At 40.9% G+C, this 26953-nt stretch overlaps 2 protein-coding genes across 7 annotated transcripts in view; one reads left to right on the plus strand and one right to left on the minus strand.

Annotated features, from left to right (window-relative positions):
• MRTFB (myocardin related transcription factor B) overlaps positions 1-8614 on the plus strand; it is a 386264-nt gene extending 377650 nt beyond the window's left edge. Inside the window, exon 18 of the transcript XR_013760651.1 lies at positions 8602-8614. The gene's annotated coding sequence lies outside the window, so the exon portion shown is untranslated. The remainder of the gene's footprint in view (positions 1-8601) is intronic.
• Positions 1-26953, minus strand: part of PARN (poly(A)-specific ribonuclease) — a 578557-nt gene that overhangs the window by 523761 nt on the left and 27843 nt on the right. For all 6 annotated transcript variants that reach the window (XR_013760652.1, XM_079120583.1, XM_079120580.1 and 3 more), the window contains 5 exons: positions 16258-16301; positions 14900-14942; positions 13724-13799; positions 11653-11763; positions 10995-11064 (listed from right to left, as the gene is read on the minus strand). Coding sequence is in view for 5 of the 6 variants with exons in the window: in XM_079120583.1 (XP_078976709.1) it covers positions 10995-11064; positions 11653-11763; positions 13724-13799; positions 14900-14942; positions 16258-16301 (344 nt within the window). In the remaining variant the exon portion in view is untranslated. The remainder of the gene's footprint in view (positions 1-10994; positions 11065-11652; positions 11764-13723; positions 13800-14899; positions 14943-16257; positions 16302-26953) is intronic.

Here is a 26953-nt window from a genome sequence, read left to right on the forward strand (position 1 = left end):
TCTGCAAGAGATAATCTAGGGAAAATTATTGCTGACAGCTGTCATTCTCATTTTGAAGAATCAAAAAAAAAAAAAAAAAACTCAAATGACTCTTGACATCTTATTAGCAAAATTAGAACCTCTTCCTGTGACTTGGCTACAAATTAAGATTTAGCCACCAATGCAGCACTGATGACTGGCAAACCCAACGCACATAATACAAAGAATCAAACACTTGTGACCTTTATTACAATTCTCCAACCTTACCAACAAGCTTTAACACACTGGCAACCGTACAACACACTAGGCTGCTCTAAGGAACACACTCAGATCAAAGGTTATTCTCTGATGACACAAGACCTTGCTTTGGACTATGGCTTATTTGAACCATTCCCTAGTTGTTCAGTGAATACCAAAAAAAATTGCAAAATAATGCCAGTATTAACCCATTTTAGCAGCCGTGCTCAAAAAAACAAAATTGCAAATGTGATACTCAAAAATGCATGTCCTGAAGGTTACTCACAAACACTCTGCATGGAGAATTAAATCTCTGGAAGCTGAAGAGCACTGTAGTTCTTCAAAATGCTGCATTACCAATCTACAGACTAAATCACTGGTTTTATTCAGAAATGAAGGAAAATATTTAATTTCCTCTTATAGCAGCAGGTTTTCCAGTACAGCAACTGAAGGCAGAGGAAGAAAATGAATGAAAGAGGTGTGCTGATGGTCACATTAAAAAGCAGTTCACAAGCTGGTGCAGTGGCGATCACCTGTACGTGGTCCCAGCTACTTGGGAGGTTGAGGCAGGAGGATCTGCTTGAGCCCAGGAGTTCAAAGCCAGTCAGGGGAACACAGCAAGGCCCTACCTCTTCAAAAACAAAAACTGGTCCTGCCATGCCCTGGAGAGAATGCCATGTGTGGAAGGGCAAACTGAGAAGAGGGCAAACTGGCAAGGGACGAGTGTGAAGAAACCATGGCAGATCCACCTGACAGGGCGGAGATGGCTGTCCACATGACACTGACCACTAGTTGTAATGTCCTCTGAACTCATTATATATTTTTAAGTTACGAATTTACATAACTAGTATAATATTAATCGGTAAATGAGGAACACTAGCCAGGCTTGGTGGCCCACAGTTATAGTCCCAGCTACTCAGGAGGCTGAGGCAGGAGGATCACTTGAGATCATGCATCTGAGACCAACTCAGGCAAAACAGCAAAAGACCATCTTGAAATAAATGAAAAATAAGGCAAATGAGGAACACTTGTCTCAATTAGCAAATGAAATAGACACAGAAAATAGTAGGAAATACACTAAAATAACAGCATTTTTTTTCCTTTATTGCTGAGGAATCGAGTCGACTTTTTGTTTTTAAATTTAGAAAATAATTTTTTAAAGTACCAACTTCATGACTAAAAATGACACTATTTACCACTGCCTGTTCAGCCTCATGTGACACTTTGTGGTCTGCAGGACAGGTAGGAAAGCAGGGGTCCTTTTACAGGAGGAATGCAGGGGCAGGTTTTTCCATGTTCAGTGGCCTGCCCTTGGCCACCAGGCCAGGGGGTAGGGCGAGTAGGACACAGATCCCAGCTCCCACCCTAGCCCTAGGCAAGTGCGCCCTCCCTTCTCTCTGCTGGGAACCCTCATGCCTCTGTCTTTTAACCCGAACTGTTTTCCGAAGTCTTCAGGCAAATGGCGAGCCCTGAGTCCAGCAGGAGGGGCCAGGACAAGGATAGCCTCCCACACTCCTAGGGTGCACAAGTGAAGCAAGAGCTCAGGATACGAGTGAAGATCTCAGAAACATTCTTTTGTAATACTCTAAGGGCTCACTGAAGTACAGCTTCACGTGATGGTACATGAGCCCAGACAGAAGAAAGAAGGCTGCTGTCCGGGGAAGGGCTGTGGGGACAGTGAAACCAAGGCAATGGGAAAACAGGCAGTGCACTGAGCCACGTGGTCACAGATCCAAGGACAACCCTGTTGTCTGTGCAGTGCAAAAGAGATGCTACCTGGGCTCTGGGATTCCCAGTCACATCTGCCCACACACCAGGGCCACCATCAGGAAAACCAGGGAATCAGTGCTGCTCAGGGGTGCCCAGGGGTATTTGGACACACAGTCTTATTTAATGTAACATCAGATGTGCACACATGATCACAGGCCTGAATGATCCAGAAACACTTCTAAAGTCATGACATGTCTTAATAAAGTACAGTGTTTACTCTGGTCTTTCTCTATACCAAAAGTAAAACCCTTAAGTTCCCAATCTCTTTATTCTTCCTCCTAAAAACAGTATTTCACTCCCCAAGTAAAAATTTGCTGTTGTCATCAGGTATAATAACAGACACTTGTGATCCCAGCTATGTGTCGGAGTCTGAAGCAGGAAGATCACAAATTTGAGCCCAGTCTATGCAACTTGGCAAGACCCTGTTTCCAAACTAAAAAAAAAAAAAAAAAAAAAAAAAAAGAATGAAAGAAATTGTAAAGAATTGGCAATACAGCTCAGTGGTAAAACGCCTACCTAGAATGCATGAGGCCTTGGGTTCAATTTTGAGTGCCACTTTCTACTTCTATCCAGACTACACTCTTGCTGGGTTATAGTGGCACACACCTGTGTTCCCAGTGGCTCAGAGACAGACAGGAGGAACAAAGCCAGTTCAAAGCCAGTCTCAGCAAAAACGAGGCGCTAAGCAACTCAGAGAGACCCTGTCTCTAAATAAAATACAAAACAGAACTGGGGATATGGCTCAGTGGCAGAGTTCCCCTGAGTTTAATCCCTGCTACCCCCCGCCCCCATAAAAAGACTACACTCCTGTTTTATCTGGGGGAAAAAAAAAAAAAAAAGAGGTATCCAAGTAAAACTGCAACCTCTTATACCACTGAAGGCTGGGATATAGAAACAGTAATGCAATCTAATCCCAACACAATTTGAGCAATGAATTAATATGCAGCTCACCCCAAGTCCCAAGCCTTCCTATAGAGAACTAAAACCCTTCCCGGCTACTGGCTCTACTGTACTTGCAAATGGTCTTGGTGTTTCCTCCAGGGCACAGCAGTAAAAGCACTTCATAAGAACCTCCTATGCAAGGGCTCATCATTATACATATTTATGTGCTATAAAAAACTAATTTTGTCTTCAGGGTAGGAAGCATGCAAACATCTCTCACAAAATAAGCTCATTTATTTTGCTCACTGGAACTCCTGTGTAGAGTAAGGATAACCACTGGCCAGAAGAGAGTCACTGTGGCATCACTTATTTTAATTTCACTCAGGTGGGGGGATACAATTTTCAATCCAGCCACTTGCTGTTTTGACAAATAGAGCATTACCCAACATTTGTCCTGAAGCCAGCTTGCATCCTTTCTTAAGCAGAACCAACACTAGGAACGAGGATAGGAGAAAAAAAAAAAAGAAAGAAAAGAAAACCAGCAGCTCATTGGAACAGTCTCCATCAAATGAACCATATCAAATTACATCAAATAAAAAATGTTAAATGAAGCATTATATAAAGGTAACATCTACAGGGCCTGTAAACCACAGGCTATTAAATATCAGACAGAGGAGTCCAGCCCCACATAACCGGATGGTCAAATTCAACATCTTTTAGAATTGCCACCCAGGCCAAAGACAGAAAAGGAATCTTCCAAAGAGACTAACACTTTCTTGTAAGAAAATACACAACCACGGCAGCATTGCCTCTTCCAGAGCCTGTGTGCTGTGGCAGAAGAACAGTCTCAGCGAGGACGGACCTGTTTACCCCTGACTCTGCCACTCCTGGAGCACTAAGAAGGTGTCTCTGCTTTGAAATGCAGACAGCATCACAGCTGGTGAGGACTGTGTCAGAAATTACCTACAGTGCAGGTGACAGATTCTGCATAGTGGAAGGTGATCAATGGCTAAGCTACTAAATTTCTTAGAGCACATCACTGATGCTGGAACATGACAAATTAAATGCTAAACAGTCTTGAAAACACCATGCCCAACTTCTCCCAGTCAGGACCAATGCAAGGTCAGGATGCCTAAGAATGCCAACTTCACCACTAATGTGCCTACAGTGAGCTGAAAGGTGGCCTCCAGAAAGACACGTCCACATTCCAATCCTCTGAACCTGTGATCGTAGTCTTATTTGAAAAGGGGTCTTAGTAGAGGTTATTAAATTAAATGAACTTTAAATGCCATCACAAGTGTCCTTATAAGAGAGACAAAAGAAGACAGGCACACACAGAGGAGAAGGTGGCATGTGACCCCAAGTAGAGGAGCACTGAGGAAAGCCAGCAGCCACCAGAGTGAGAGCAGGCCATAGGGGTGGGGAGAGCAGCTCTGCTGATAGCTTGATCTAGAACTCTGGTCTCCAGCACTGAAAGAATAAATCTCGGCTGTTTTAAGCCACTGCGTTTGCACAGTAATTTGTTATGTTGGCCACAGGATACTATATAATGCCCCACCATGGAGAAGGCAAGCTGCTTAAATATACATCCGGGGGTAGACTGATTTCTTTCCACCTCAACAAATGACTTTTTTAGTGTAATGATAAACAAGATAAACAAGAGGGAAATACATTTTAAAGTAGACACAAAAAAGATAAGACTAGAAGAGCTCAGCCCAAGGACAGCCCTAGAGTGTCCGTAGGGCTAGTTCACCACGTGGAGGATGCTGGGGGTGCCCCAAAGGTTGCTCAGGAAAGCAGGCTTTTGATGAAGTCACAGAAGGGGCTTACCTGGTAAATCTTTCTGCAGCCAAGATTGTGCCGGAGAGGGACCGGGTGCATAGTGCCGGGGTAGAGCACTTGCTTAGCATCTGTGAGGCCCTGGAGTAGATCCCAGCAAAACACACACACACACACACACACACACACACAGCACGCGCACGCGGAAGACTGTGAGGCAGAAATGAAACATGGGGATATGGACCTGAGGTAAGCACTCCTTTCCCTAAGAAGTCACAGGAACAAGAACCAGAATCCAGTCTTGAAAACCTGACCTAAGGCACAAGAATTCACCGTCCTAACATTCCCTGAGTTTTCCCCTTTATGAAAATCAGTACTAACAACTTCCACGGCAACCAAATCAAGTCTATTCTTAAATATTCTTTTTATCTGAGTAATCTAGGGAACAGGAAGTGACATGAACATGACTGGGCAAAATTCAGGGCTTTGGTTCAGATATGCAAGGATAAAACACATCTGTTTTTTGGTGGGGGGGGGGGATTGGGGGGGCTGCCAGGGACTGAATTCAGGGGCACTCGACCACTGAGCCGCATCCCCAGACCTATTTTATATTTTATTTAGAGACAGGGTCTCACTGAGTTGCTTAGCACCTCACTTTTGCTGAGACTGGCTTTGAACTCACCATCCTCCTGCCTCAGCCTCCCAAGCCACTGGGATTACAGGCGTGCGCAACCATACCTGGCAAAACACATCCTGTGTAATAGAAGAAAACGCATTTGGTAAACTAGAGAGAAACTGGCTTCAGGCCTTCTGAACTCAGGGCTGCTGTCAGCATCTGTGCTATGACACCTAACTCCAAAATTTGCATAATCTAAAGAGGCTGAAAACAGGCTCCATTTTAACTAAAAGGTTCATGTCCCAAGTTCCTTATGATTAAAGAGTACTGCAGTAGCACCAGGCCCACATCCAGTAGCTTACAGTGAGCCAAGCTCCCTCTAGCAGGTTCCAGATCCACTTAAGGTGAAAGCTATGGGGCAGAGGACTTCAGATTTGAAAAGATTTGTGTTGGGCTGGGAATATAACTCAGTTGGTAGAGTGCTTGCCTTGCAAGCACAAGGCCCTGAGTTCAAGTCCCAGCACCACGAAGAAAAAAAAAAAAAAAGAAAAGATTTGTGTTACCCCTTTATTCCAGCATCTTCAATATAAAAATGAAGAGTAATGACTACCAAGCTCTTGGGAGAGATAGCCAGTAGGAAGAAGGACCCTGCGATTACCACTGCTATTAATCTGCCTGTCCTGCCTGCCCTGGCCGGGGTTCTGGCAGCACCAGGGGCTCCTGGGAGGGGATGGGAACGGCACAGACGATGGAGGTCTCCTGCTTCACTCTACAGCCTCCCAACTCCCGCGGCCTCGCCAGCACCTCGACCCCTGTGAGTGCACCTGGCACAAAGGGCAGGTGCTTCCCTCTCATTCACAGCCCAACTCTGCAACAAAACCTTTTAAATTAACATAAATTAGGGAGCTGGAGGTGCATGCTTAGCATGAGTGAGGCCCTGGGTTCAACGCCAGCACCAAAAACATAAGCATCAACAAAAAAACAAGCTACGAAGACAATTATGAACTATTTTAGAGAACTTCTAAGTTGCCGTTCTTTATGTAAAGCACTTCGTCGGCACTGTATACTGGCATCACTTCTCCTGTCCATGTGGAGGGACTGCCCTCTGAGGACACTCTACTAAGTACATACCACCCACCTGGTTTCCCACACCGCCCATAATACAGGGAAAAACTAGACTCACACTATTGTCCTGAAGTTCACCATGGACTTAACAGACATCTACAGAGAATTTCATCCAACAAAATCAGAATATGCTTTCTTCTGCCAGGGGTGGTGGCACACGCCCATAATCCCAATAACTTGGGAGGCAGGCAGGAGGATCAAGAGTTCAAAGCCAGCCTCAGCAACTTAGAGAGGTCTGAGCAACTCAACAAGACTTTGTCCCAAAATAAAATATAAAAATGGCTGGGGATGTGGATCAGTGGTTAAGTGCTCCTCAGTATCAACAAAACAAAACAAAAACCCAATTTGCTGCCAGTTTTGACAGCTCTGCACAGAGGGAGAGAAAACAGCAGCAGGCTTTACTTCAGGCACCACCGGCGCTCTCTCCCCTCCCCTCTGTACGCACCTCTACAACCTCCCACAAGCCTATGCATTAGAGCCACTGGAATAAGGGAACTTTTCTGAATGCTCCAAATCAAAGCACTCTTGCTGTCATTATGTATCAATCCGACCCAAACTTCATCTGCATTTCATAAGCAAACAATTAAGAGCAGGAATAAGCAAAAGTAGGCACTCTGTATTTGTTGCTGCTGTGCTCCAAGTTTATGACTACATGGTTACGACCTCTTCTATATCATTAAACTAAACACATAACAATGCCCATATCACATAACACTTCTTTTTCAGTGCTGAGAATCAAGCCCAGGCCTCACACATGCTAGGCAGGTGGCCTACCACGTGCTACACTCCAGCCCAGAGTACATCTACTTTTATTCAATCCCCACCATGTTAGGGCCTCTTCTATTTGTCATTATTTTTTAACTAACACATAAAAATGGCATATGTTTATGATGTACAACATGATGTTCTGAAATACGCTTACACTGTGGAACAGCCAGCACAAGCTAATTACACACACATTATTTTACATACATTTTTCTGGTGGTGAGAACACTTAAAATCTACTCTTTCACAGTTTTCAAGTTGACAATACACTGCTATTAACTACAGTCACACTGATGATGTACAGAAGATCTCTTGAACTTACTCTTACTGAAATTCTGTATCCTTTGACCAACATCTTCCCAGTCCTCCCTGCCCGCCTCACCTCCCATCTTTTCAGAAAAGAAAACACACACCAGACATCTGTGAGTTCTACAACTACCCAGTCCTTTCATATCTCATGCAATCCTGCAGCCTCCATGGAAGGTGAATAGTTTTATCTTCCTTACACAGGAAGAAACAATTTATCTAAGAGAATGCCACTGCTTGTTATGTCTCCTCCACAGCAGCAAAGAACAGAAAGCAGTGTCATCCCAGAGAGGACTGCACCCCACGTGGAACCCTGCATCTAGAACCGGCAGAACCTCTACAGGAAACTGCAGGCATGCACCTTTGCCTTTAAAATTCCCTCACTCCCAGCAAATAGCCAAAATAAAAAGATGTGCTCATTTCCTTTCTCTTACTAAGAACTGAGGTAAATGGAAAGCAGCCTTCCCAAAAACCTTCATAAAAGGTTATCTACAAGGGAGTTCAAGGTGTCTTGTGGAGACAGATGACTATTAATAAAACATAAGGCAAAAGTTGGACTTTGTGCTTTTTGTGGTACAACAAAAAGAAAAGCAGAGAATATTTTTAACTTTTCAGCCTAAAAGGATTTGACCAAAGGCTCTTCTCTAAAGTTGGTTTTCCATGCATCGATTGAAACCGACCAAGGTTATAAAAGAAGGCAACTTATTTCCCGATCAGAGAGACTGCAATATAAACTCAGAGGGCACTCTACAAGGATGGTCATTAGCAGTGGGCGGGTCCTGCTTGCCAGGGTGCAGCTCTCCTACAACTCTCATCCTGATGCCAACAAAGCAAGGAGGCACGTGGGAGGTAACTAGGTCACAAAAGGACACAATGGCACCATGCAAAATCCTTGTGGGACATTCTTCCAGCAAGTGTGGCTTAGAAAACACCTTATATTGGGTCGGGACTTGCCAACAGCACATAAAGCCTTGGGTTCCATTTCCAGCACCACAAGACAACACTTTATGTTACATTTGATCTTTGCATACTGCATACAGCTGTCTTGAGATTTTCTCAACATCTGACTCAATAAAGCTTCCCCAAAAGGCTTAACCGATGCCACTAAATGCTAATTTTAAATAATGCAGAGGTAGGCAGAGTGGAACATTTCTGCAGTCCCAGCTACTTGGGAGGCTGAAGCAGGAGGATCACTTGTTTGAGGCCAGCCTGAGCAACATAGTGACTTCATCTCAAAAAAACAAAACATCATTATGGGCTGGGAGTGTAGCTTAATGGCAGAGCACATGCTTAGCATGTGCAAGGCCCTGGGTTTAATCCCCAGCATATCCCACCCCCTGGGAAAAAAAAAAAAAAAAAAATCCACAGAAATAGAATTTATTTCCCTTCATGGTTTACTTTTAAAACATAAATCTGATGAGAACAAAATAAAATATACACACAGACATTTGATAGTCATCTAAATTTATGTTAGGATTATGCACATTTTGGTAATTTTTTTTTTCTAATTTTACATTTAGAAAAGCCTAGTGCCAAAACAGATTAATCTTCTGAAAAAAAAAAAAAAAACTGTATTTTTTCCCCTGAAATTACCAGCTTGAGATAATGTTGGGGGCAAATGCTGAATGTTTTCATATAGAGGGACTCTTGAGAAAAGGTAAAAAATCCAAGTTCAACATCATAAATCATACCTGCAAGTAAGTAAAAATGATGTCAACACCAAGAAAATAAAGATGTCGAAAGAAGCAACAGCTTTCTCCACTTTCTAAGTGTATTAAGAATAGATAACTATACTTTACCAAGTTATTCCAAGACAGAACAGTAAAATTATTTTACATTGCAAATCCTGTTGGAATTTTTCCCCTTCAAAGATGAAGGAAATATTCTTTTTTTGTAAAGAAAAATAAACTTTAAAAAAAATCAAGTTTGGCAGGAACTTTTAGTGCAAAATCACAGGACGACTCCTGAATCCTATCCTCTATTCAACGATTTTGGATATATATCTAGATTTAAAAAAAAAAAATCTGAATGGACAGATGCTCCACTTTAAAATGAAGTTTTCTATATAGGGCTGAGTGTGTAACTCAGTGATAGAGTGCTAGCTTGGTACATAAGAAGCCCTGGTTCATCCCAAAGCACCCAAAAAAAGACAAAAATATCTGAAAAGTGAAATGACAAAATGAATTTACCATCCAATTCTTTTGAAAAATAGACCTGCACAGTATTAGCAATATCAGATTGATCAATAAACATATATAAAGTCATAACTAAGCCTTTTAATCAACATTTACTTTGATTTGCTGTGTAAGATGGTCACATAACTGATAAATCAGATGTTAGCCTGCATCTCACCCAGTTTGTATCTATCACCTGATTTTATAAGGATTTGAATTTAATGGAGAAGCACCCTTGTTGTTTCAAATATTTACGAGTCAACAACTGCCATTTGAAAAACGCTGTAGAACAATAAATTTAACATCATGTACATAAACACATAAGAAATGGCCATGACCTGAACCATTTAATGTCACCTGTGCCTTCCATGGTCTATGGCATAAGCTACACTTCCAGAAGTTTACAAAGACAAATACTGCCCCCAAAATAATAGTTAAGAGCTAAGAAAAGAGAGCAAGGGTTAGCACAACCAATTAACTTCCAATGTACACCAGGCACCTGACAACAGGTGTCTGTGGCTCCTCCCTGCCTTCTCCCCTCCCATCTCCTTCAAGGAAAGGATATAACCAACCCAAAATGGAAACAGCTATTTCTTCCAGTGGTGTTGAGGGAGTGGGCTGCCTTCTCTGCCCAGTTCACACAGAATCTAACACCAGCCCTGTAAGATTGCTGAGGCAAAGACAAAGGTTCAGGGGTCTGACACAGAGCCACACCGCAGCCTGCCTGAGAAGCACACCCATAACTTCAGTCTCGGCTTTGCCAAACAAGCACAAAATACACCTTCAAATAACAATCTTGAGATTCTTCAAAATGCTCCAAACACAAGACTGCTCCCTAAATCACACTAACTTCTTATAACAATGAAGATGCATGAGCAAACCTTTACTCACTGGGCCCACTCAGATGAGAAATCAGGATGCAGTGGCAATCAAAATGTCACAGATTATCACTCAAGTCATTTGCCTAACTAACATCATCTTAGAAAGAGTATTATATGAGCAGATAACAATGCAAGCATAAATAATATCTCACATGCAAAGTTTGCTAGGGGTTAGGTCCAACTAAATGCACATCTCCCTTATTGGAAATTTAAATGTCAAAACCATGAGTTCTTTTACTTGAAAGAGACATACTACCTTTGGCAAGGTTTCCAATGTTTTCTTCCTTTTCTCTTTCTGTTTTAGCCAATATATTTATCTAATTGTCTTCCAAAAGGTCAATTTCTATTTTTCAAAAACATATGAGTTACTTGAGACGAGAAATAATTGACTTAAAATGTACTACTGTTTCTAGTCATCCCAAGATGCTAGGCTCACACATTGTGAGAGAACTGAGGGATTAAGTCCCTCTGATTACTTACTTGTTAAAAAAAGGTTCAATGAGTTTTGATCTGGCGGACACATGAATTTTTGGAGGACTGAGAAAAGAACCTAAGGAAGAAAAGAAGCAGGGCATTATACACAGTCATGTGGACAAACTGAAAACCCAGAAAAAAAAAAACACATTTAAATCAACAGTATGGTTCCACAAGGGTAAAAGGTACTCCCTCTGGCCAGGCACCTGACAACAGGTACCTGCCAGCAGTTCCTCCCTGCCTACTCTCCCCTGCCACCTCCTCCAACTCCTACCTCAAACCCTCCCATTTCTAACTGGGTGAGTGGATCCTCCAGAAATGGTAGTGTTACCAACTGAATGTTTGTGTTCACCCCCAAATTCACATGTGGAAGCTTTGTCCACAGCAATATGGTATTTGGAGGTGATTAAGGGAACTGGTAACTTTATAAGAAGAGACACAAGAGCTTCCTCCTCTCTCTACTGTGGGAGGGTCTGAGCAGACAGCCCTCTGCAAACCAGGAAGTGGGCTCTCACTAACACTGGATCTTGGGCTTCCCAGCCTCTAGAATCACGAGAAACAAAGGTATGTTGCTTAAACCCCCAATTTGTGGTAGTTTGTCACAGGAGCCTGAGCTGATCCACTCGAGCCCCCCGTGTTTGACAGAGACACATACGGCGAGTACCTAGGTAATTCGCCATGGAGATGAAGCACAGTCCTGTGATGTAAGCATCATAGCCTGCCTCATGGAGCTGTTCAGAAGCTGTGTCGTAACTTGGAAAACCTTCTGCACTTTCTGAAGAGAAAAAGGGAAAAAATAGTTTTCCCCAGGTCATCACGAAACATCCGAAGACTAGTTTAAGCATAATGCCCAACCAAATCCATACTGCATTAGCATGTGCTGCAAAACACTCTCAACAAACAGGAAAAAAAATTGTCTTAATTCTCTCCACATTAGACCTTAACACACACAAAGAAAACTGAGTGACTGAAAATGAGGCCTTGGTCCAGACTACAGAAATGCCTCAGGTACATTTCCAAAGGCGGGAGCTGCTCACAACTGTGTATAACTCACCCGATAACAAATATTCCTCTTCTGATTACTTTCTAAGGTCAGGAAAAGGAATTTCTTCCCTCCACAAGATCATAACAGCAGGACACAACAAAGATTAACAGCAGGACTCAGGAGTCACATTGTCTCAGTCTGAATCTCTGCTCCACCACTTGCTGTGTGACCCTAGGCAAGTCCCTCACCCCTGAGCTCCAGTTTTGTAAACTGGAGATAACAACCAAACCTCCTCAACACAATACGAAGAAAGTTCTCACCTAGTGCTTGGTGCATGTGTGGTAAATGCTTACTGAACACTCTCTTTAAGTACCCCAGCTAGCCCTCTCCCCAAAAAACGAAAGATCCAGTTCAGAATTGGCAACTCAAAGTCAATAATGTCCTCCCGTGTGTTTCCAAGCTTGAAGATCTAAAGATGACAGCACAACCAACTCCAAAAATAGATCAGAACTTGCTGTAACACAGCCCTTAGATCACGGGCCACTTCACAGCAAAGATCATTTTATAACATGATTCTTTTATCACACTGATAGACACAGAAGCTGCGAGGATAAAGTCTGAGAAGAGAAACCTGATTTAGACTAAATTCTCTACCCAATACCAGATTTATGTGGAAATAACAGGATAAAACTATCACTCGTAAATAATTATTTCCTAGAATCATTCTGGAAATCAGAGTCAAAGAGGCAGAATCAAAAATATGAATGGAAAATGAAAAGAATGCAACTGTCTTTATGTCAACATGATGCTGTTTAAGCAAGAATTCTTTAACCTCCATAAGTATTAAATATGAGGCTTAAAGTTAAAAAAGCCTTTTAACATGGTAGCCACCTAATATCCTCAACACTACCGTGAGCTGAAATACATTATTTCCCAAATCAATTACTTCCATTACATTATTGCAGATAAGGTCTGGGTTTTCTTCCCTCTACTCCACCCCTGTTCTTAATTTCTTTCTTGGAGTATCACCCAGAAGGGGAAACAAATTTTGGCTGCTTTAATACCTGCCATTATCAATTTTTGAAGCATTAGTCCTATTATCAATGTCTTGAGAAGTTCTCGGGCTACAGCTAATGGAATGTTAATTGCAGTGTTTGCAGCATAATTAGGCTAAAAGGACCAAGTAAGTAGCACCCAGAAGAATCACCAAATACCTTGGTAGTGGCTGGACATAGCTGAACACCTCCATCTCACAAGGAACATTCCCCCTGACTTCTGATTTCCCTCAATGCTATTTCCACTTCCTAACTTGGCTCAAAAGGACACAGGAGCTCTCCTTTAATCTCATCAGTAAACTCAGTTCTTGGGCTTTTCTTCCTTAGACAGAAAATATATTTTCATTCTAGTCCTGGCAACTAACCACCAACTCTTTGCCTCTGCTTAAACAATGCACCATATAAAAGGTCACATCAAGTTTTGGGAGAATTCCAAGCACTAGGAAATAAAAGCCTTGAAGCTTTAATTGCCAAACTTCTCAATGAACGCCTACCCAACTCTATTCACATAAGACACATGTAAAATTAAAGACCACCCTTATTCAGAAAACAGTGATTCAACACAGGGCACACAGCTAACTTGGCCAAAATCTACATGTGCAGCACAGTTCTAGTGCCATTCACCTTTCTTCTACAGTATGCATCATGCTACCACAAAGAGCTGGAGGGTTTTCAGGTTTGTTTGATATTCTTACCAACTTTAGGAGGGTTGAAAGGTGTCTCTTTTACCCGTTTTTCCAGTTCTGCAAGGGATGTGTTGTTAATGATATCCTGCAAATGAGGAAGCAGAGAATCACAGCGCTCCAGCACTGGTCAACATACAATAAAGAAATCCACTGTTGGGGCACACATTCAAAAGGCATCTGGTGCTGCCCCCTGGTGTTCTTTAGAGAGCAAGTCATCTTTCATTTAATGCAAAAGAGAAGCAATTTTAATTTCACTCCGTGAAAAGTATAACCAGCAGGGTTCGATGGTGCACGCCTATAATCCTAGCAACTAGGGGATCTCAAGTTAGAGGCCAGCCTGGGGACCTGGTGAGACTCTGCCTCAAAATGAAATAAGAAGGGCTGAGAATGTGGCTCAGAGGTAGAGCATTCACCTAGCACATGCGAAGGCCCAGGTTCAATCCCCAGTACCACGAAAAAAAGTATAACCAAATGAAAAAAGGTTTTACAGATGCATTAAACACCTACAGACCTTCTTTCCAAAAGCTGTGTTGTTCTGGTGTTCATATCAATTATATAAAATAGTTCTTCACAAAGTAGCAAACGATCATACCATGATCTAAATTTCTTTGATTAGAAAATTTGTCCCAAATATGCAATATAAGAAAAAGGAAACAAAGAAGAGACAAACTATGCACATGTGCAACACACTCAAAAGTAAATTATATATTTCAATATTAAAAATTCTATTTGAAGAAAGAAGGAAAAAAACCCACATAATCCCACTAGTCAAAGTCAACCTCTGTTCACATTTTGACCTATTTGGGTTCTTTTTCCATTTTTTTTCCCCCTTTCTCTCTTTATTCCTTCTACATTTTTTTCTTTTATGTATTTGTTTATATATATATATATTTGTTTATGTATATATATTTGTTTGTGTATGTGTATATATATATAAATATATACCTTTTTTTTTAGTTGTTGGCGGACACAATACCTTATTTTACTTTATTTTTATGTGGTGCTGAGGATCAAACCCAGGGTCTCACGCATGCTAGGCGAGTGTGCTACCACTGAGCCACAACCCTAGCCCTCTTTTACATATTTGGAATGACATTTAGATACACCAGAATTCCAAAGCTAATAGTAGCAATTCAATAATTTCAGAGTACAGCTCATCAGTGGTAGTTCAAATTTAAATACTACCTTAAAGGGTTGTGTGCTGGCCATCAATTTAGTATCCAAGAGTCTAAAAACAAAAGAATTTTTAATAAGTTAATCACAAAGTACATCAATGTTCAAAAAGTATTTACTCAAATATTTAAAATAATTTCATAAACTAATTTCATATTTAACGTATGGAACTATTAAGTACATGCTCAACATATACTTAATAACTGAAATACATAAAATATACTTAACACATAATACACTTATAGGTGGACAGAGGAACCAAGCAGGGTGGCCTTTTTAAATCTAGCAGTGACATCACTGCTATATTAACCTGGTGTCAAGTCCTATCACCAGGGACTTCATCTCATAGCTGCAGGACAGTCCCTGCTCCAACACACTAACAGAACCAGTTCCAGGTTTGCTTGCACCCTGCATTTGGTCTACATCAACCTCAAGGGCAATTCAAACACCCTCTATGTTCCCACATGGTTCAAATATAGGAGTAGGTCTAACCTTTCTAAATTGTTACCATCTACTGCTACCAACCAGGTTGGTATAAAATAAATTCTTAGGGACCCCAACTCAGCATTCAGTAATTTCATGCTATTATTATTTCTTACTATTCTGTTTCAAAAGTCAAAAGTACTGAACAGAGAAAAAGAGAGACTCTGGCCAATATGAAAGCTGTATTTTTCTATCTCTTTTCACATAAATGTCAACACTAGATACTAAGACAGAAATAGTCCCTCTTCAAACAGGTCCTAAGACACAGACCCTTGCTCGATAGGCAGGCGTGTCATCTATCAGACATGTGACATATCAGAACCAGGAAGCAATTATCCACTGTGGAGAACACCAACAGGCAAAGGCACTGACTTAAAAGCGGAGAAAAAAATCTCTCGCCAGTTCCCAATGAACAGAGCAGATGCCCAATGGAGCACTTCAACAGCCAAGGTACATCCCAGGGACACGAGGGACCACAGCCACTTCAGGAAAGCCCCACCAGCCCTTCAGAGGGCAAGGTGTGGGGTGACAAAAAAAGGAGCCACAGTCTTCCTTCACACTCAGCTCAGATTCTGATTTAAGGGGATAACAAAACCAATCATAAATTGAAAACAATCAACTCCCTCAAAGTCAGGTACTAAATCATTTCCCAGCTTATATGAACTGAACCACTGGTTTTCATAAATTAGAATGTATGTTTGCATTATGTATATAACAATGACTAATTTATTTTTTATCACAATATCAAAATGACTATTTTTTGTTTAAGTTTTATAGTTATACATGGCAGTATAACAAACTCATACACGCATGGAATTTGATTTCAGTTCATGATTCCCCCCAACAATGACTATTTCAATAAAAGACAAGCTTTAAAGAAAGCCTACCTGGGGAAAACACATGTTGTCAGCTCCTTAAACTCATTTAAGTCCTAAAAAATACAGAGAATGCCTTGTTACATTTTTCCAAGTATACCCAGGGTATTAAAACTAGACTTAAGCAGCTCAGGTGCATAGCTGTCCCCTGGAACAAACCATCACACCTCGCACAGGCTTTAAGCTAAACTGGAAAACCCATCTCTAGGTAATAATCACATCTTAAAAGTCTTCCAATTGCCTCATTGATCAGGGAAACATGATCTGGTGACTAACCTTGACATATCCCTAACAGTCAAATATAAGGACTGGATGTCTAAAAGAAGAGGCAGCGGAGGGTTCTCCTCCACGCAGGAGGCTGCAGATTCGAGAGGCCTGTAAACCTCTGGGGAAGGTCCAGGAACAGCCAACCGGCTGCACTCTATCACTCAGATTCATCATGACAGCAGACTAGCAGTGCCATTTTCATTAAGTGGTTTATACAGAAAATGGATATATATAAACCAGCTTGCACCTCTACCCAGACAATCTTTGAATGTGAGTTAAAATGACGATTAAAATAAAGATTTTTCAATATAAATGATTTCTTTTTTTTTTTTTTTTTTTTTTTGCGGTGCTGGGAATTGAACCCAGGGCCTTGTGCTTGCAAGGCGAGCACTCTACTGAGCTATCTCCCCAGCCCCTAAATGATTCCTTTTTTAAGTACTCGGAAACTGCCAAAGTGTCACTAATAGCAAGTGCCTAAATCAGAAAATTCATTTCCCAAGTTTATTTTGACCAGAAGTCTGAAGCAGACCTGAGAGTGCTCTCATTTTGAATTAACTCATTTACATATATAATTGCCATGCTAGACTGGGTAGTCACACTGCTGACCCTTTGTAAACAACACCTCTCTTCAAAGTTATTCATGCTTCACAGGAAACTGCCATTTCCAATTAGCTTTTCAAGCCTGTAAGTACAGACTGTATTTAGCTAGCCTGAAATATTTACCAGCCTTTCAATGGCTATTGTTAAATTAACAAACAATACATGAACAAGTGGTTTCAATGCTAAGGCAAACAAAAATGTCCATAATGTCTGTCACTGCCAGTTATCTCTCAGTACTACTGCAGTTTTACAAGCAAGAGAAAAGTAAAAGGATGGCTACCTCCAGGAATAACATACAGCAGAGTTCAAGACCGAGACCTGCTAAAGGATCACACTGAAGTATCAAGACGTCTCCTAAGAAGAACTCTCCACCTAAAAGCTCCAGAATATGAATTCTTTAGTATACTTTAAATGCAAACTTTGGTGTTAGTCCATGTAAAAGTCCTACCATTTCAAATAGGTTTTCTCACTTATTGTCATCACTTCTTCCGAGGGTGAATGGAGAAACATTTTCTCCCTTTGACAATGCCAGAACATAAATAAGTAAATTATCAAAACTTCCTTAGTAATAAAGAAAGGGACAGAACAGCTTATCCTATCCCACCTCCTACGGCACATCAAATCACCTGCATTCTACTAGAACTAGGTTCAAGTTAACACTGTTAACTCTCACATACAAAGTGCTCTGCCAGGCACTTAGACAATGACAAGGTTACTCCTCGTCCAGGAGATAATCGCCAAGAAGAAGTGGGTTACGCTGTACAGAACAAGACAGAATACGTGTACCAGACAGGTGCCAAGTTCTGCGGAAGAGCTGAGAAGGACACTATCACTTTGTGGGCATGAAGGCAGCAGGCAGGGGAGAGTTCACGCAGGAGGCAGAAGCTGGGCCCTGGGAAGAGAAGGTGAAATCGTGGACTACAAACACTGAGGAAAGCTAGGGAAAATTCAAGTCGGCAGATATCGTACCAGGACCACAGGTATGAAAAGACTCAAAGCACTTCTTAAAGAAGATCTGAGCCACTTCAGCTGGGAGTAAGGACAGTAATGAGTGCTTAGACTACCCAGCAAAGTTGGGCTGGATCAGAGATGGTCTGATACACCTGGCCAGAGTCAACTATCTAGAAAAACAAAGAACGCAAGAGTGTTTGGAATTGTTAAGCAGGGTCAGTGATGCAGAGTCACACATCAGAAGATTTACAACACTGGCACAGTCAAACTATACTCTTTTGTTAAATCAATATTTAATGCCTCCTATGTGACAAGCTCTGTTTGGTATTCAAAACACTTGGCACAATATTAAATATACTTCCCTCTTGCCGTACTGATAACTTCATTGTTTTAAAGGTCAACAAGTCAGGAGAGGAGCTGCTACTTTGGTCTATTTGGTGGTAAGAAGTGGCTGATCTAAAACAAATTTGGGATCTTTAAAGGTAAAGTGCAAATCCATTCCCATCACACTGGAGAGCCACAGCCACAGAGCTTCTGCACCCCGGAGGGTGATAAGGTCGTCATGAACAGTGGTGGCAACCTTAAGGCTCAGAACAATGACAAGGGGAGAAACAGGCCCCCACACCCAGCGGGCTGGTTTGCACTGTTCTGAGAATGAGCAAGATGCTGATGGGGGGCTGGGGCTCATGGTGGAGCACTTGCCTGGCATGTGTGAGGCACTGGGTTCAATCTTTAGCACCACATAAAAATAAATAAATGAAATAAAGTTTAAAAAAAAAAGATGTTAAGGGGCCAAGGTGACATAAGAAACAGGTAGTAAATGAGACCGGACACCCCAGGGTTTTTCAGTGCAGAACTAAAAAAGACTGACTCCAAGGTGGCACTTTAAAGCAGGGCTGGCAAACCACAGTCTGCAGGCCAAATCTGGTCCACAACTGATTTTTTTTAAATAAAATTTTATTGCAACACAGCCACACTCATTTGTTTATACACTCAAGACAGGTTGGGAGCTACAAAATGACAGAGTTGTCAGAGAATGTACAGGCTGGAAACCCCAAAATATTCCATTATCTGGCCCTTTACAGAAAAAAAAGTTGTCAACCTCTGATTTCAAGGATGGGTTGAATATTGAAGGAGGAAAGAAATTCAGTCAGAAGTTTGCTGAACTGCAGCTTAAGAAATAAGGTTATGTGCAGCAAAAATGAAAAGACCTCAGACATGAGAAATAGCACGGAGATGGATCATCAAGATTTTGTAATGGAACAGATCTGGGGACAGAGGAAGAGTCAAAACTGGTACCAAAACCAGGACTGGATACTCAGAATCATCTATAGTAATGGAATCAAGAGAAAAATGGTTCACAGACAGTATAAGGAAAGAAAGGTCGTGATAGTTAAATATCTCATGTAGACATATGACTCCTAAACAACCCTTCTGAAAGGGAGCCAGGGAGAGAGGCCTACAGCACAGCATGAAATGCAAGCCCAGATCTGAGAGTACAGCTAGAGATAAATGTTGGTGTCTGCAGCTGAGTTACAAAAAAGGGCAATATTTGGGACTGTAAATTGGTGCAACCACTCTGTAAAGCGATATGGAGATTCCTTAGAAAACTTGGAATAGAACCACCATTTGACCTGGTTATACCACTCTTTGGTATATACCCAAAGGACTTAAAGTCAGCATACTACAGTGACACAGCTACATTAATGTTTATAGCAGTTCACAATAGCTAAGCTATGAAACCAACCTAGATGCCCTTCAACAGATGAGTGAATAAAGAAAACGTGATATATATAAATAATGGAATATTACTCAGCCATAAAAAAAGAATGATTTTATGACTTTTGTCAGTAAATGGATGCATCTGGACACTATCACGCTAAATGAAATAAGCCAATCCCCCAAAACAAAAGGTTGAATGTTCTCTTTGATATGCTGATGCTAACACATAATAAGCAGGGGAAGGAAAAAAAGAAGTTCAGTGGATTAGACAAAGAGGAATAAAGAGAAGGGAGAGGGGATAGGAATAGCAAAGAGAGGAATAAATTGGAGAGAACCTTCCAATGTACACATATGAATACACCGCAATGAAACTCCACATCATACAAAACACAAGAATGGGGCCCTACTTATAATAAGTTATACGCCACGCATGTATACTATGTCAAAATAAACTCTACTGTTATGTATATCTAAAAAGGTCAACAACAAAAAGTGGACAATATCACTAAAGAACAGGGAACATGGAGGGAAAATAAAGGCGCGTGGAGGACAGATTGGCGGGCGCAAGGAGGACGCCACGTGCAGCCAGGGAGCAGGAGTGCAAGAGCCCACAGGGGATCCAAAGACGCTCCTGCCTGTGTGCTCACCTGGGCTCAAAGTGAGGGCGGCAAAGGACCAGAGGGAAGCAATTTAGCAGGAGGCAGTAAAGAATTTCACAGAATCAGAGATTAAGGTGGTGAGTTAAAGGAAGGCTGCATTTCCAGTTGTGCTATGGTTTAGGATTCGAACACTGGGACTCGTACTTCTCAGCAAGGTGGGGAAAGGGAGTATACTGAGATTCAACACGGACAGTCGGTCTCTTAAGGTCTCAGAAACTTGGGTGTACTGAACAAAGAACAAGAAAGAATGGAGGCCTGAGGAGGCCACATTGCAGCTTGCTGCTGCCAGAAGCCCAGGAGACCAGCAAACACTGCATACTGTCCTGGCAAGCACCTACCCTGTGGCTTAGAGTGTACCTGGCAGAAAGGGACTGAAACAGACAGAGGAGATTTTACCCAGGGAGATTCAATCAGAGATACAGGAGGGAATGCGACTTGCTTTCCCTGTAAGTCTTGTGGCTCATGGGACCAGCTGCAAAGGGTGGGGAAACTGAACATGCAGGTATGAACACGCTCAGGGACAAGGCTGGCAGCAAGACCTGCGGAGGGTTGGTTCTCCCACCACGTGAGTAGAGTTCCTAGGGGGCTCCTGAGATCCAGACTCCCAGGGAGAATCGCATCTGCTGGCCCAAGGAGTGTGCTAACCAAATCTCTGCAGGGCAGATGTCACCCAACAGAGTCCCTAAGGCTGATCAGACTTAAGCCCTGGCCTCCCAGAACTCCCCTCTCCGGACTCTGCAGCAGTCTATCCTGGTCCATCAAGGTGGTCTGTCCAGACAAACACTGCGACTGACAGTACTTCCCATTCCACCCTCCTCCCACGGGCTGGAAGGGAAGCTGAGGGCTATTTCAACAGCATCCATTTCAGGTCACTCCAACTGGCAGCCCAGTGAGCAACACGAAAAGAGGAAGAGGCGGACAACCCCAGTCCTCTCTCCAGTCACTCCCTACTCTGTACACAGCCCAGGAAGAAACGAAAAGGACATTCATGCACAGGCAGTGACCATCCGTCCTCATCAACAATTTTGACCACCTCAGTGGAGACAGTTCTTCAGTTCTTTCAAGTTTCATTACAAGTCTTTTTTCCGTGTGTGCGTGCACTCTTGCTGTGCAGTTTGGTTTGTGGACACATACATAGACAACTTTCTTTTTTTCTCATGATAGCATATTTTTATGAAAATTATTTCCTTATCTTTTGAGAGTTAGGGGTTTTGTTTATTTTGGTCTTGCTTTGTTTTTTACTCGTTTCTCTCTCCTTTCTTCTGCTAACAAATTTTCTTGTTCTTTCTCTCCCTTTATTTTTCCATTGTCTCTCCTCCTCCCTTACAACTATCCCTTGCTACACCTCTTCTGCATTGTTTACATTTTGAACTTCCTAAACTTTCTTTTATCCTATCACGTTTTCTTTTCTCTTAATGAACTCTATTTCTTCCATTTTTCAGAACTATTTACTGCTTTTGCTGTTGGCAAGTGCTGGCCCCACCACTCCTGTTTTTGTGGTAATTAGCGTTGCAGATGTCACAGTAGGCGCCAGGGCTCATTGTACTGCTGTGTATCAGTTTGCCTCAGCTGTTGCTATTATTTGTCTCCCCTTTCCTGTGAGGTGCTGGGAACCTACAAGGGCACTACAAGTTCACAGGAAAGAGACTTGGCTGCTGAACTAAACCCAGCCAAGAAACAGTACACTGGCTCCACACACAAATTAACCACACTCAAACCTCAGTGACACTTCAATAAAAAGAACAAAAGAGACAAAAACACCCAACTAACGACCAGATTCCATCCAGGAAAGGCTGGGGAATGGCCCTCAGGTCCCACTGATGGTCATTCATGCCTACAGCAAAATCAGAAAGAATTAACACAAAAGATATAGATATCACACATACAAGGAGGCCTCCTCCTAGACCATGGAGGACACACTGGCAAGAAGAGCATGCCTGGAAAAGGCCTACTCATGAGTGGAAGAGAGCACCATACCAAAATCCAGCACAGGACTACAAGAAATATGAAAAAGCAAGGTCACACAAAGACTCCTGAAGTTCATAATTCAACAGCAACTGACTGCAAAAAATATTAAAGTGGATGAAATACCAGATAAAGAATTTAAAAGAATGATTATAATAATGATCAATGGATTCCAAGAGAATACAGAAAAACAACTGAATAAATTGAGGAAGTCAGTACAGGAAATGAATGAGAAATTCAATAAGTACATAGAGATATTGAAAAAAAAAAATAGAAATCTTAGAAATGAAAGACACAATAAATCAAATAAAATGTTCGGTTGAAAGTCTCTCTAGAATAGACCATGTTGAAGACTAAATCTCAGAGCTGGAAGACAAAGCCTTAAACATTCAGAGTATTAAAATTAAGTATTCATGATCAGAATATACAAGAACTCTGGAACAAGGTTAAGACACAAGTCTACGAATCACTGGAGGGGCTGCAGCTCAGTGGTAGAACACTTGCCTCGTTATGTGTGTCGCACTGGGTTTGATCCTCAGCACCACAGAGGAATAAATAAAACCAAAATAAAAATAGTCAATAGTCAATTTAAAAAAAAAAAAGAAAAGAATTACTGGAATCAAGAAGGGTTGTGAAAGATAGGCTAATGTCATGGAGAATATCTTCAGGGAAATAACAGAAAAATTTACAAATGTTGCAAATGAGATAAACATCTAGATACAAGATGCATTCAGAACTTCAAATAGACATGATCAAAAAAGCGCTTCTCCTTGATATATTATATTTAAAATGCCTAACATACAGACCAAGGATAGAATTTTAAAAGCCTCAAGAGAAAATCATCGGGTCACATTTACAGGCAAGTCAATCAGAATTACTTCCAACTTCTCAGCATGGACTCTAAAATCCAGGAGGGCTTGGAATGATGTGTTCCAAGTCCTGAAAGAAAATAACTGTCAACAAAGACTGCTATATCCAGCAAATCTATACTTCAGAATTGCAGCAGAGATAAAACCCTTCCAAGATAACTAGAAACTAGGAGAATTCATGATTACTAAGTCTGCACTATAGAAAATACTTAAAGAAATACTTCACACAGAAGAAACCAAAAACCAATCCAAGCTCACGTCTCATTTGAAGAATAGCTAACCAAACAAGAAACTATAAACATTACAAATAAATCAAACTAGAAGGAATTAATAAACATCTCTCTATAATAACATGGAATATAAATGGTCTCAACTCTCCAATTAAACAATGTAGGCTGGCAAAGAGACTCACCTAACAGGCAAAGACAGCCACAGACCAAAGGTGAAAGGATGGAAATTGACATTCCATGTGAAAGGAACCCAAAAAAAAGCAGAAGCTCCTCTCACATCCAACAAAACAGACTTCAAGCCAAAATTAATCAGAAGAGACAAAGGTCACTTTATACCAGTAAAGGAAACAATTCAACAGAAGATATAACAATAGTAAATATTTATGTCCCAATCACTGATGCATCTAATTATATAAAACAGATACTATTTGAATTAAAAACTCAGATAGACCCCATACAATAATACTGTGTGATTTCAACACATCTCACCAATAGATAGGTCATCTAGACACAAACTCAGCAAAGACTCTTAGGGCCTAGAAAATATTATTTATCAAATGGACTTAACAGACATCTACACAATATTTCATCCAACAAAATCAGAATATGCATTCTGCCAGGCATGGTGATGCACACCTATAATTCCAGCCGCTCAGGATCCCAAGTTCAAAGTCAGCCTCACCAACTTGGCGAGACCCTGTCTAAAATATAATATAAAAAGGACTAGGGATATGGCGCAGAGCTTGAGCACCTCTGGATTCAATGCCCAGTACCAAAAAAAAAGGAATATACTTTCTTCTAAGAAGCTCAGGGACCAGTCTCCAAAACAGACCATATTAGAGTCCACAAAACAACTCTTGGCATCAAAAAACTGATATAATTCTTTCCATTTTATCTGATCATAATGGAATGAAATTAGCAATCAAACTTCCCCCAAACTCTATAGAAATCACATAAACACATGGAGACTGAACAATACACTTTTGAATGATGACTGAATGACAGAAGAAATCAGGGGGAAAATTGAAAACTTCTTAGATGCCAATGAGAATAATGATACAACACACGGAACCTCTAGGACACTATGAAGGCAGTTCTAAGAGGAAAGATTAAAGCCATGAGTACCCACATAAGAAAATCAGAAAGCTCCCCAATAAGCCACCTAATGATGCATCTCAAGGCCCTTCAAAAACAAGGATAAACCAATTGCAAAACTGGTAGAAGGAAGAAATAATTAAGATCAGAACTGAAATGAATAAAATTGAAAATGAATTAAAAAAAAGGATAAACAAAATGAAGAGTTAGTTTTTTGAAAAGACAAACAAGATTGATAAGCACTAAGCCAAAATAACCAAAAGAAAAGGAGAAGCTCCAAATTAATAAAATCAGAGGAGAAAAAGAGAAATCACCACAGACATCACAAAAATCCAGAGGATCATTAGGGACAACTTTGAGATTTTATACTCAGTAAATTGGAAAATCTAAAAGAAATGCATACATTTCTAGACACATACAAACTGCCAAAACTGAATCAAGAAAACGGAGGAAGCCTAAACAGATCAATATTAGCAATGAAACAGTAATAAAAAGTCTTACAACAAAGAAAAATTCAAGACTAGATGAATTCTCAGCTGAATTCTAACAGACCTCTAAAGAAGAACTAATGCCAATGCTCCTCAAATTTTTCCAGGGAATAGAAAGGGATGGAATACTTCCAAATGCATTCTATGAATCTAGTATCACTCTCATACCAAAACCAGATTAGGATACATCAAAGAAAGAAAGCTACAGACCAATATCCCTGAAATTCAGGCAAAAATAGACCAATATCCCTGATATTCAGGCAAAAATCCTAAGTAAAATATTAGCAAATCATATTCAACAACACATTAAGACGACTGTACATCATGACCAAGTTGGTTTTATCACAGGGTTGCAAGGATGGTTCACATGCAAATCAACAGATTTAATTCACTACATGAACAAAATCAAGGACAAAAATCACACAGTCATCTCAACAGATGCAGAGAAAGCTTTCAACAAAATCCAGCACCCATTTATAATTAAAAAAAAAAAAAAAAAAAAAAAACTGAAGAGCTAGGGATAGAAGGAACCTACCTCAAAATCATAAAGGCTGCATTCAACAAGCGCAAAGCCCAGCAAGTCCAACAAGCCTAAAACTGAAAGTGTTTTCTTTAAAATCTGGAAAAAGACAAGGATGTTCACTATACAACTCTTATTCAATACAGACTAAAAATTCTAGCCAGAGAAATCAGGGGGGATGGGGGGGAACCCATTCACAAAATCCTCAAAATAAATAAATAAATAAATACCTACAAATAAATCTAAACAAGGAAGTGAAAGACCTCCATAATGAAAACTATAGAACACTTAAGAAAAAACTGAAGACACAAGATGATGAAACACTTCCCATGTCCATGGATAGGCAGAATTAATACTACTAAAATGGATGTTTTAGTCAGCTTTTTTCACTGCTGTGACTAAATGGCCCAATTAGAACAACTGTAGAAGAGGAAACGTTTATTTGAGAGCTCACGGTTTCAGAGTCTTAGTCCATAGAAGGCTGGCTCCATTCCTCAGGCTCAAAATGAAGTCAAACATCATGGCAGGACAGAGTGGCGGAGGGAAGCAGCTCACATCATGATCAGAAAGCAGAGAGAGACTCCACTTGCCAGATACAAATATATAGCCTAATTCCCACCTTCTCCGGCCACACCCTACAACTTCAGTTACCAGTTAATCCCAATTGGGATTAATTCACTGATTAGGTTAAGACTTTAATTGCCCAATCATTTATCCTCTGAACCTTCTTGTCTTGTCTCACATGTGAGCTTTTGGGGGATACCGCACATCCAAACTCTAACAATGGACAAGATACTAAAAGCAATATACAGATTCAGTGCAATCCCCATCAAAATACCAATGACAGTCATCACAAAACTAGAAAAAGAAAAAAAAAAGTCCTCAAATTCATTTGGAAGAATAAAAGACCCAGATTAGCCAAAGCAATTTTAAGCCAAAAAAGTCATGCTGGAGGCATCACAATACCTGACTTCAAATTATACTACAGAGCTATGGTAACAAAAACTGCATGGTACTGGCAAAAACAGACACAAAGGCTGATAGAACAGAATAAAAGACAGAGAGATAAACCTACACTTATATAGTCATCTGATCTTTGACAAAGGTGCCAAAACATACCTAGAGAAAAGAGTCTTTTAAACAAATGGTTCTGGGAAAACTGGTCATTCATATGTAGGAGAATGAGACTTAATCCTTATCTCTCATCCACACAAAAATCAACTCAAAATGAATCAAAGACCTAGTAATTGGACCAGAAACTAGGCAACACCTACGATAAAATGTAGGGTCAACACTCCAACATGTAGGCTCAGACAACTTTGTCAATAAGACCCCTAAAGTT

Source organism: Sciurus vulgaris, assembly GCF_902686455.1.
Source record: "Sciurus vulgaris genome assembly, chromosome: 18".
Lineage (NCBI taxonomy): Eukaryota > Metazoa > Chordata > Mammalia > Rodentia > Sciuridae > Sciurus > Sciurus vulgaris.